General features: G+C 50.6%; 1 protein-coding gene across 12 annotated transcripts in view; it reads right to left on the reverse strand.

Moving 5' to 3' along the window:
- The window catches only part of BCAR3 (BCAR3 adaptor protein, NSP family member), a 111,353-nt gene that overhangs the window by 16,671 nt on the left and 82,488 nt on the right, over nt 1-12,194 (reverse strand). For 9 of the 12 annotated variants that reach the window (XR_011234574.1, XR_011234573.1, XM_069480184.1 and 6 more), the window contains 4 exons: nt 10,604-10,732; nt 7,384-7,826; nt 4,169-4,272; nt 2,535-3,181 (listed from right to left, as the gene is read on the reverse strand). Coding sequence is in view for 10 of the 12 variants with exons in the window: in XM_069480184.1 (XP_069336285.1) it covers nt 2,535-3,181; nt 4,169-4,272; nt 7,384-7,826; nt 10,604-10,732 (1,323 nt within the window). In the remaining 2 variants the exon portion in view is untranslated. Of the gene's footprint in view, nt 1-2,534; nt 3,182-4,168; nt 4,273-5,098; nt 7,251-7,383; nt 7,827-10,603; nt 10,733-12,194 lie in introns of those variants that run through there. The other 3 variants (XM_069480188.1, XM_069480192.1, XM_069480194.1) reach the window with 2 other exon arrangements.

A 12,194-nucleotide genomic window follows, 5' to 3' on the forward strand; every position in this document is an offset into this window, starting at 1 on the left:
GTGAGGCGCCCCCAGGAGGTTGACACGCACCACAGCAAGCAGGAGGGCAGACTGCACATTCTTCATGTGAGAACAGACTTGGGCTTTAGTTTCATGGCTACCAAAGGTGGTGGGAAGGTTCTAGGCCTCCTGCAGAGAGTGGCAGGCATCTCTCCTCCTCTTAGACGATTGGTCAAGGCCATAGGAAGAAGGATTCATTCCCCCTGGGAATTGGGCTGTTCTGTAAACCCAGGCCCCTGGGCGCTTTTTCCTGGGCGCTTCCTCTATGGAGAACCCAGGCAGGTTCATGCCAGGCCAGAAGCCCACTCCTGGCCTGTTGGCCATGGTTCCACTCTCACATCCAGCGCCCAGTGTGGCTGACTTACTAGGACAGAAATCCTCAATCCTCTTACCTCCCAAACAGGTTTAGCTCACTTTAAAGTGAGCTAAGGATTTAACTGGGCAAATCATCTGGCCACCTACGAGCACTGCCCAAGGACCTCCAGCCAAATTGTGAACACGCCCTTTTTCTCCCAGGGCACCTGCTTCCTGGCTCTCTTCTCAGGGCCTGCCCAGCCGAGGTGTGGCGGTGTGGATGGCCTGAGCAGTGAGGGACTTAGCTACTGAGTCATCCCTCAAGCCCTGTTTTCAGCAAGGGCCTTGTTTACCCCGAAGATGGCCAGCAACTGTCTTATGTTCCTCAGGGCTGTTTTGAGGAAACTTTGATTAACTTCCGCACTCCTGGAGTGCTCAGAGACTAGGTTTCTTGCCTCGAATTCATGACTCAGGAAAGAAAACCCAGTTCCTAAGTAAGCCCTAGCCTTTGAAGTTAACTGACTTTACTGAGCTATGAATGAAAAAGAGCTTCAAATCTGTCATTCAAATGCCCAAGTACCAGCCTCCTTCTGCTGAGGAGGGCAGCTAAGTGCAGCCCAGCCTGAGACACCTGTTGTCCAGAATGCAGTTGACCCTGCTTATCTGTGGGTTCAGAAACTGTGGGTTCGACCAACCCTGGCTTGAAAATATTTCAAAAAAATTACATCAGTACTGAACATGTACACTTTTTTCTTGTCATTCCTTATTCCCTAAACAATGTGGTATAACGACTATTTATAAAGCGCTTACACTGTATCAGGTATTATAGGTAATCCAGAGATGATTTAAAGTATATGAGAAGATACGCATAGGTTATATGCAAATACTGCACCATTTTATCTAAGAGACTTGAGCATCGTGGATGTTGGTATCTGCTGGAGGTCCTACCACGAATCTCCCATGGATACCGAGGGACGGTGTTTCTCTCTGAAGGATGAGGTGGTTTGGGGACCACTTGTGAACAAAAGCCTCCTATATCTAAAAGAGATGCTTCCTATCAAAAATGATGATGATGTAAACATATTTATTTAGTCACATGAAAAAACAGTCACGAAATGTTGTTCAATCAAAGATTCAAGGTTTGGAATAGTCTGTATAGACTAGTGCCATTTCTGTAAAACAAACATTATACATGCAATTATTTACATGTATCTATTTGCAGAGCAAATGATAATGTAATGTTTTTGCATATACCAAATGTTGACAATGGTGATGACCAGGACACTGGATTTTGTGTGATTCTTTTTCTTTTAATTTATATTTTATATTTTTTCTAAATTAAGCAAGTATTATAAACAAAATCAAGGTAACTTAAAAAAATGTTTATTTGTACTAAAGACCATTTTAGTAACAAAATAAACATATAAAGAATGTAAGTATGGGCCGGGCGCGCTGGCTCACGCCTGTAATCCTAGCACTCTGGGAGGCCGAGGCGGGTGGATCGCTCAAGGTCAGGAGTTCGAGACCAGCCTGAGCAAGAGCGAGACCCCGTCTCTACTAAAAATAGAAAGAAATTATATGGACAACTAAAAATATATATATAGAAAAATTAGCCGGGCATAGTGGCGCATGCCTGTAGTCCCAGCTACTCGGGAGGCTGAGGCAGGAGGATCGCTTGAGCCCAGGAGTTTGAGGTTGCTATGAGCTAGGCTGACGCCACGGCACTCACTCTAGCCTGGGCAACAAAGTGAGACTCTGTCTCAAAAAAAAAAAAAAAAAAAAAAAGAATGTAAGTGTGATGTATAAGGCATAATGAAATAAAAATAACCAAGAAATATTTCAAAAATATATTTCAAAAAAATATTTCAAAAATATTGCTGCTCTAGAAACTACATTTTCATCTATGCCCTCCTCTCCTGTGGCTTTGGCGCTACCAGTTCTCAGGGAGTCGAGGCCAGGGGAGGAGGAGGATTCTGTAGCAGCTGCTGACACAGCGGGGGTGGGGTGGCCCCGGCAGCAGCTGCCACCCTCTGTCCAAGGTGAGTTTTACGAGCTTCCTGCCTGGGCAAAGGTTGCCCTGACTTGTGGTTCCCACCCCTTCAGTAAATCCCCACACAGTGTTATCGTCAGACTTTTCCCATGAGCAAAGCACTTACAGGGTGAGGCAGAGTGAGGCCAGACGGGACCCCCCCTTCCAAACCTTCAAAAGCCAGAACAAAACCTGCCTCCCGAGCTCTTACCTTGCAGTCCATGCTCAGCATGTGCTGGGCAATGACCCTGGGGTCGCTGTTGGTGAACAGTTCTTTTGCACGTTTCAGCATTGCTGTTTCCAGGGGCTTGTTCTCAGCAGGAAGGAGCTTTGACTCAAAGTCGTTGGGCCTGAACGAGGAGACAGTCTCCAGGACGGGCTTCACGAACTTGCCCTCGTCCTCCTTGTCCATCTGTGCTGCCGGAGGTTCCCACGGTCTCGCCCCGTCATCGCCATCAAGGATCGAGTAGTTGATGCCAGAGTTCCGGGGGCCCGGCGCCCCGTTCTGCTTGGCCGTCAGCAGTTCGGGATGGCTGCCCTGGGCACACGAGGGCAGCCTTGCTCCCCGGTCACAGCCTGCGGCGAAGGCTGGGTTCAGTTCACAGTAGTTGGCCTCCGAGTTGAGCCAGGCGGGAGGAGACGAGGGAGCTTTGAGGAAGGGCACCTTGCAGGGCTTTGGGGGCGGCTTCGGGCACAGCTGGCTGTCCGATCCCCGCAGTGCCTCCCCCGCCCTGGCATCCGAGGAGACCCTCCGAACCACCGCCGGGCTTAGAGTGGGCTCGCTGCCCGTCCTGAACACGGGCGAGCTAGGGCAGGGGCTTGCGTCCACGCCCGGGGACTGCGAGGGCAGCTTACAGCCTGTGGGGAATAAGAGAAGGTCAGAGAAAGCACAGCTGTGTGGAGAACACAAAACAAACAAAACTAGAGTGACAGCTCCCAGCCCTCCATTCATGCCCTTGGGTTTCAATTTTCATTCCCAAAAGAAAACTCAGTGTGACTGCCCCACACCCAATCTCGGGTAGCCCAGAGCATTGTGAGGGCAAGGCCGCCCACCCCACACTTCTGGGGACAATTCTCAATCAGGGATTGCCGACAGCTCGGAGGGCAGTGAGTGAAGTAATCTTGCCCTAAGAAACAGAAGTCATTAGCCACACAGCATAAAGGGCCCTGAGTCACTCTCAAGCCAGGGTGGATCCCAGCCAGCTTTAAAGGAAGAGCCAGGGACACAGGAAGGGACAAGAGGACGTTGCGATAACCCACATCGAAGCAGTTTACAAAGGGGTATTAGGAAAATCAGTTTGTGGTCCCAAGAAAGGTTATGAAAATAATGACAAACAATTCCATGTCCTACTAATATAAGTGCGTGCTAGGTTTCCCCACACCCCAGGCCTTGGCACTCTTCTGGCCTCGAAAGGAGAATGGAGAAGATCTGCCAAAAGCCCCAGAGTGACGCCCGCCAGCCTCTGCCCAGGAAGGGGACTAAGGGAGTGGACTCATTTGTCATGAATGCTCCAGTTATCGAATGGGCTTGAAATCAGAAAACCTGGATTCAAATGCTAGGTAACCGGACTTTAGCCTCTCTGTGCCTCAGCTTCCTCAGCTGCAAAATGGGGATAATCCTGCCCACCTTGAAAGCTTGCTATGAGGCGTAACAGCCAGCATCCATAAAGCGTTTGGCTCAGTGCTTTGCAACTGGCTCTCGTCCTGCAAACCACTTCCCCTCCAGGCTGCAGGCACGGAGCCTCATGTCAGCTTCAAGTTAGACAGATGACTAGCCTGAGCAACCCCCTGAAGGAAATCGGGATCATGAGCCACCCTCCTCCCTGAAAGTCCCCAGGGACATACCGATCGGCAGGTAACTTTCCGACTGGTGGGCTTTGAGGGATAGGGCTCGTCGGTCCTGCATGTGATCCAGGCAGGCTGGCTGGCTCCCGCTCTTCTCTTTATTTCTGAAGCAACAGACAAACGGGACAGAAATGTCATTAAATCATAAAACCTTTAGGTAACATCATGGAAAGAAGAAAAAAAGAAAAAGAAAGAAAGAAAGGAAGAAAAGTGCTCAGAATGAGAGTGCTCCAGCAGACCCTAACAGTAACGGAATGTCCGCTGGAGGAGGACATTACTGACGGGCCGTGTGCGCCAGCCCCGTGCCCATGCCAGTGCAGCAGGTCCTAGGATGCCTCCTCTGAGCCTTCCCATTCTGTTTAACAGAGCAGGGTAAAAGTTTTACTGTACCCTTGGGAAAATCTGAGGAATTGGAATGTGTACTTTTACCAGAGCCTAAAATTACTTACTTACAGACCCAGGGGAATGACTTGTTTAGCTAACATGCATTTTCCACATGCTTTTCCGTGTCACGGTTAGGAAGGAAGCTGTGGGGCAGCTTCTATTTCAGTGCAAATCCCAGCATCTCCCAAATGATCAGCAGGACAGCCGGGGAGGCTGCCATCCCCATCGTCCTGGCAGCGCAGGGGGTCCCCACAGACAGCCCCTTGCTGCTGAGCTTGCAAAAGGCACCAGCCGGTCACCAAGTGGCAACTGGGAGGCCCAGTGGGAGCCACACAGGGAAGAGGCACAAGGTAACCGTCACACGCTCGCCGTTCCTCCTTCTGTCGCTTTCCAGCTCAAACTGAGAATGTCTCTAGCCAGCACTGAGCAGCAGAAACTTGTGCTAGGGGAGAAGGCGCTGTGCCAGCCAAGCCGTAATGAACGTTAATGGCCCTCCCACGAGCATAAAACATTCTTACGTTACAGAATCTAGAAGTTCTTTCCTACCTTTGCAAGCACCAAAGAACAAACAGATTAAAAAAACCAAACTCCCAGCAACAGGGAAATTCCAGCAACCTCTCAGAGATAAGGCAAGACAGAGGGCAAATTCCAAAAGGAAATGGCTTCCAAGAAGTGGTATTTACGCGGTGACCACAGCAATTGATCGGTCAGACTCCAGGAGCCCAGGGCAGCAGGGCCTGGAGCCACCTGGCTGGGAGCACCTTTGCCCGGGGCCGGCCCAGCCCGCCAACCAGCCGGCCCCACGTCAGCGTGGGTGGAGCCGGGCAGGGGCTGACGTCCCTGAGCCACTGAAGGGCAGCGGGGCAGGGCGGTGGGCCGTGGGGTCACCTTTCCTGTTTGGTCCCCTCCCCCCACTTAGACATTTCTGGGCCTGCTGCCTGTGCGAAGCAGTGACAAGACTCAGGAGGTTCTGCATTCCAAAGGGGAAACCGAAAAGTGGCTCTGTTCCATCTGTCTTGTTGACTTAGAGACTTTCTTAGTCCTTTTTTCATTTCTTATCTTAAAAAAAAAATTAGTTTCTAAACCTGGATCACTGAGGGCAGACTAGGAGCCCTTCCTCCCAGCGGCTCTGCAGGGCTGCCAGCCACGCTCCCACTCTGTTCATGACGTCAACTCCCTGCTTCGAGCCTTCAGGAGCCAACCCCACTCCCCAAGGAAACAGAGGAAAGGTGCCCCTCTGATGTTTCAAGGGATCTTATGTCCAATGTTATTACTACGGAAATGAGGATTGCTAAATATCAGGTCTTGCCGACTGCCCTGAGTCTCACGTTCTCCTCCCCTCCAATGCCAACTGTGACTCTTAGCACTTACCTAGCACCCACTAGGTGCTTGCACCATCCTGAACACTTTGCACATATTAAATCATTTAACTCTCATAAGCCCCATCTTCCAGATGAAGAAACTGAGGCCTGGAAAGGTTAAATTGCTTGCTCGTGGTCAAACAGTTGGCTGCCCCGGCCGCCAGGTCCAGATGCTGACATGCGCTGCAGCCTCCAGGTACCACACAGCTGCCATCTGCGTCACTCACAGAGTCCTGCATTTCGCTTCTGAATTTTTGCAGTATAGAAATTACAGTTTATGACATTTCCTCGTGGTCCAGAAAGAAAACCAATGAGTGTATAAAACACGTTGGTTTATGCATATAAGCCCAGAAGCTGGGGAGCTGGAGAGGGGCTGCTGTGTGGCCGAGGGGCTGGGGCTGGTGTATGCCCCCCACGCCTGCCTCCTCCCTGCTGTCCCTTCCCGGCACAGTAGGTAATACGCACACGCGGACTCTGAGCTCCACGAGAGGAGGTCCTATACACACAGGACACCACCCCTGACGTCTGACAGCAGGGCGCCTTGGCTCAATGATGTTTTGAGCCCCTGATTTTCCATCTAGTTCTCTGAGTTCTTCTCCCCCCATTCCCTGAGGTTCAGACTACAGCCGCCACGCTCTCTGCGTCTCCTATCCTAGAAACTCACTTGTTCTCAGAGTCAACTACTCTTTCCATGTGGACCACACCCTAATCTAAGACTTACAGCCCTAAGCCCCTCCTGGGCTCCCAAACAGCTGCTGAATGCCGGCACTCAGCAAGCCCTCAGTCACATCTCAGGTGGAACAACTGGTTTTTCCTCCAAAGTCCCCCATTCTCGTCACTCCTGTGGTGTCCGACTCGCCCACACAGAGGAGTCCCTGCTTCCTGATCTCTGGACTCTGGCTCTGCCCCACTCTTGCCTCCTGGTCTCTCTTCTCCCTCCCTGCTCACCCGGTGCTCATCGCCGTCCAGTTCTGTTCCCTGCTCACTACACGTCGAGTCTCTGCAGCTCCCTCAACGCCCTTAGCCTGGCATTAAGGCCGCCCTGTGGTCTGGCTAGGGCTACTCTGGAAGCCTCCGCGGCCGGCTGCTTGCACACAACCTCTGCTCCAGCCCAACTTACTCATTCCCAGCTCTTCTGCCCTTTTCTGTCTCCACGCTTCTGCCCACACTGTGCCTCCCACCTACAACACCCTCCCCTTTGCATCATCGACCCAAATTTCCCCCCGAATCCTAGCCCTGTAGCCCTCTCCGTCAGCCCGGCCTGACCCCTCCCTTGGCTCCTGCACCATTTGTTCCTGGCACAACCCAGTTGGAATCTAACTGTGACAGCCACTCCACTAACGGTAGGCATCCCTACAAACATCTTTTATTTCTCTGTTCCAGGGTGAACTCCTCACCTGCCTAGCTAAGCTTGGGCACCCCCAAGCACCTCTCGTGGTCCTGACACCACCTGTGGAGCTCCCGACCCACCTGAGGAGGTTTCCCCTGGGCAAGTTCTGCTCTCGGGCCTGGGCACTGCCCATGGTGAAGCTCAGCCTCTTGGTCACATCTGGCCTTCCCTCGGTGAGGCTGCCCTCCCGGGCCCGGCCCGGGGAGGTGCCGTAACGCTCCTCCAGGCACCGCAGGGGCACTGTCCTGTTGATGGGCTGGAAGATGATGGCGCCGCTCTGCTGGGAGATGGGCCGGCGGTTGCCCACGTAGCAGCGCACCAGGCCGGGGATGGAGTCGAAGCTCTCCGTCTCGAACTGGTACTGCACGCGGCTGTAGGCCTCGCTGAGCCGCAGAACCGTGCGGTGGATCTTGAAGTGCTGAGCGAGGTTCTTCCACTGACAGGTCAGGACAAAGTTCCCAGGGCTGGACAGAGAGTCTCGAACCAGAAAGTCGCCATCTCGCTGCACGAGGTTTTCGGACACCTTGGGGACAAAAGGGTGAGTGAGGAGCAGGAAACGAAAACTCACGTTCCTTTCAAAGGCTTATTGCTGCCAACAGAAGACAATGCTGTTATGGCTCTTCTTCAGTAGGCTCTTTAGTTTTTCAAAGGTCAACTTGGTAGCAGATCCAATCGTTCATTCAAGCACTACTCACTGACCCCCCACGACGTGCCAGGTGCCACTGCAGGCACTGTAGGCCCTGCAGGCCACAGTGACCTCTTGGAGCTCCCATTTTTAGTGGAAAGCTTCTATTTTAGTGAAGATAAACAAACAATAGCTATAGTGTGTCCAACATTGTAAAGTTAAGGAAAAACTAAATCAGGAAGGGAGATCGTGTTCGGGAGAGGATGAGGGCTGTCCTTTAAAATAGCATGGTCACGGAGGTGTCCAGAGAAGATGATGTTTATACAGACTTGAAGGATGTAAAATGACAAAAAATAAGAGATGAGAAAATGTGTACCTGGAGGGTCTGAGTTTCCTCCCCAACAAGTGGAGTGAGAAGGAAGGTGTTTGTTGGTAGGATGCCAGAAGTCACCCGCGGAGCCCTCTCCCAAGACGCCCCTCTCCAGGCCCAGCCCGTGGGAAGGAGGAGCCCCATGCAGGACTGTGGAGCCAGAGACGTGTGTGGATTCTGGACACACCAATTCCTGGATAGAAGGACTACAACAAAGGCAGGCTGGAGTCCCCCATCTCACAGTTACTATATTTGCAAAGCACTAGTACAGTGCCTGGAATGCAGTAGATGCTCAAAAACAGTTAACTGTGATGATGGTGATGCTTATAGTAAAAGAAGAATTCAGGCCAGGCTTGGTGGCTCACGCCTGTAATCTTAGCACTTTGGGAGGCCGAGGCAGGAGGACTGCTTGAGACCAGGAGTTCAAGACCAGTCTGAGCAAGAGTGAGATCCTGTCTCTACAAAAAATAGAAAAATTAGCCAGGTGTGGTGGTGCTCACCTGTAGTCCCAGCTAGTTGGGAGGCTGAGGCAGGAGGATCACTTGAGCCCAGGAGTTTGAGGTTGCAGTGAGCTACGATGACATCACTGCACTCTAGCTCAGGCAACAGAGTGAGACTCTGTCTCAAAAAACAAACAAATAAAAACCCTAAACTCCCCCCCAAGAAAAAGAAAAATAAAGGAGAATGTACACTGCGGTGTAGCCTAGTGGTTCCTGCGGCCGGCCTGGGTTTGCATCCTGGCTCAGCTGTCTGACTTAGCACAAGTTACATAATCTCTTTGCAGCTCAGTTACATCATCTGTAAAACGGGGATAATATTACCTACAGAGTGGCTATAAAGATTTAAGGGGGTAAAATGTGAGCTATAACTATCATTATTATGGTTACAGTGTTCAGTTATCCAGTCTGGAGTGATTTATTGCTGAAAATTTATACTCAGGGCACGTGGTAAACAAATTTTATGATCACAGTAAGGAGAAGGATGGTAGTGACAGTCATCAGTTTTATAACCTCTTACAATTTTTTCTGGGACCTTCCAATATTTGACCAATAGGATACTTCTGTTAGCTTAAAATAGAAGGCTATCATAGTTACTTTAAAATTAAATCTTTGCTTTAAAAATGTTTTCACACAGAAATTTCATTTCTTGAAGTTGAGCCTGTGAAAATAATTATAGATATGAACATAATAGTTATCTTAAAAGATGCTGGTCAGAGTGTTAAAAACAACCCAAATGTCCAATAAATTGTGGTGCATGGATACCATGGGTATACATACAATGCAGGCTGGCACAGAAGAATACTTTATAGCAGGTGAAAACTCCCAGGACATTTTAAATGAATAGAGTAGGCTACAGAAAAAGTACATGCAGTATGGGCCACACTTGATTTAGAAAAGTCTGGGAAGAAACACGTATATTAACATGCTCACAGTGGTTACCTCCGGGAGGCAGAATTACGGATGAGAGTTTAATTTTCTTCTTTTTGTTCTCTATATTTTCTACAATCAATTTTAAACTTAAAAAAAAAAGTCAGAATAAGAATTATTTCTTTGAACACATGGAGAAATCTGCTACACTAAAAAAAAAAATAATAATTCACAACATGACGCCCTTCCCCTCACCCCCTGCCCACACACTTCCTGTCATGTTGTCCTTGGTTAATGATTGGCCAGATCAGGTTTAGGATAAAAACCAAAGGGAAATTCTTTACCTCAATTCTGTAGATTTATTCTATTTTTCAATTTTTATAGTATTAAGTAAAAAAACATTATTCCTGGCAATCACCCAAATGGCAATCACACGGAGTATATGCCAGGCCACGAGTCTCTGGGTCACAGGCCCCAGTGGGGATAGGACGGATGGAGTGAATAGCTGTGGGCCCCGCGAGGGCAGACGCAGCCCTGTTGGTCTGGGCCACCTGCCCCTGTGATACCGTCTTCTCCTGAAGTTAAGCCACTGCCTTAAAAGGGACGCCAGTTGCAAAGGTATGAGGCTGCAGGCAGCTGGCCAAGAGTTCAATTACCTGAACCACAGCCCGACCTCGCACTTCAGGTCACTGCTGCCTCCTGCCGACTGCGGGACACCGGCTTTCCCTCCGCCCACCCACGGGGCACGCGGAAGCAACTCTCTGAGTTCCTGGCCTCAGTTCTTCCAAAGGTCTCCTTAGAGACGGGTCTACGTTAAGTCACTTTATAGTATTTGTTTTTGGCTAAACAGGGGCTCGGAGTGGGACCCTGCGGGGTCATCAGTCTGGACACTGCCTGAGAGCAGTCGGGTGTGTGCTGCAGGGGACGAGACCCGGTACCTGTCGGGGGATGCGGCCATGGTACCAGGCGTGGCTGCGCAGGTCCTCGCTGCTCAGCAGCAGCTCCTCCTCCAGCTCCTTCTTCAGCCTCTCAGGGGTCCTGTCCATGACGTGCCTCTCCTTGGAGAACTGCAACACAGGGTGGACAGTGAGCTCACCCTGCGGGGCCCGGCCAGGCCATGCCAGCTGGAGACACCGCCCGCCTTGCCGCTTTGCTGTAATCGAACCAGTGTACGCCAAAAGCTGCGCTCAGATAGGGGAGCCTGGATAATGATTACAATTAGCTGTGACCTTTCATTTCTCTGGCTACAAGTACATGATACAATTTTCACCTGCACATGGGGACCACGATAGGAGAGTCTACTCAAGAAGCAGTTACCTGGGCAGGAGGGGCTGGGGAGAGATGTGCAAGACAGTGAGACCTGTAGGGAAGGCTGCTCTTCCCAGGGGAGGGTGGGGAGCTTCCCCATTCTGCTTCATAACTGCCCCAGCACAGAGCGGGGAAGGGCAGAGTTCCCGCCCGGCCTTAGATCCTGGGCCTCTGGGGCAGAGAGGCCCAGGGTACAGTCCTTGGGCTGGTAGCGGTGGCCCTGAATTCTTTGCTGCTAGCAAACTCCAATTCAGGAATTGAGTTAGTCTGTAGAAAGCTTTAGAGCAATTAGAGCAATTTTATGTCTCTTGAATCTAAAAATGTAAGTCTGAGTTTGCATTTTCCATGTCTTCCTTATTTCATTTTTCTAATATTTCATTTTTATGACAGATTGGAAATTGAAACTCAACAACAAAAAAAACCAACTGGTCCTTCTCCCGAGACAGTTTGAGAATCACTGGTCTAGAGCATTGCACAGTGGCCATGGCGGGGGATTCTGGGTGGGCATAACCCAGGCCCACTTATGACACATGAACTGAACCTGGACACCAGCCCAGTTCCCGGCACACGCCAGGCTCAGGGACTGCTCACTGCAGGTCACATGAGCAGGAGGAAGCTGTGTTCTTGTGGTTTTCCCAAGTTCCCCAGCTTGCCCTCCAAACGCCCACAGGAGCCACAAAATTACTCCTTATCAGACTGCTTTGCACCTCAGCAAGGAAAAAGCCCCAAATCCTTCACCAAAGAAAACAAAAACAGACTTGGGATTTTAGGGTGGGATTCTTACCCTCTAGTGTCCCTGCACACATCGGCCCATGGGGGCCCTGGCTGAAGAATGACTCTGGGGCCGATCTCTAGGTGAGGCTCCAGCTTATTAACTGTTTGCTTGTCCCCGCTCCTCTTCCCATCCCTCTCCTTGCTGGGCAGGTGCTCAGGAGTGCTCGAAGAACGGAATTTGCATCAAAGAGACACTGGTGCTGGCTGTCATGACATCCTGGGGCTTTAGACGGGGATGTCTGACACGCCTGCTCCCACCATTACTTACGTACAGCCACACCTGAATGTGGGCTGTCAACCCAGCCACATTCATTGTCCATGTCTTGTCCGTTTGCCTCCCACTAGACTCTAAGTTTCATGAGAACAGAAATCCATCTACCTTTTCCCCCACTGCCCTCAATCAGTGCCTGAAAACATTAGTATCAGGCGCTTCGTATTTACTAAGTG

The sequence above is a fragment of the Eulemur rufifrons genome, chromosome 8 (assembly GCF_041146395.1).
Source record: "Eulemur rufifrons isolate Redbay chromosome 8, OSU_ERuf_1, whole genome shotgun sequence".
Classification (NCBI taxonomy): Eukaryota; Metazoa; Chordata; class Mammalia; order Primates; family Lemuridae; genus Eulemur; species Eulemur rufifrons.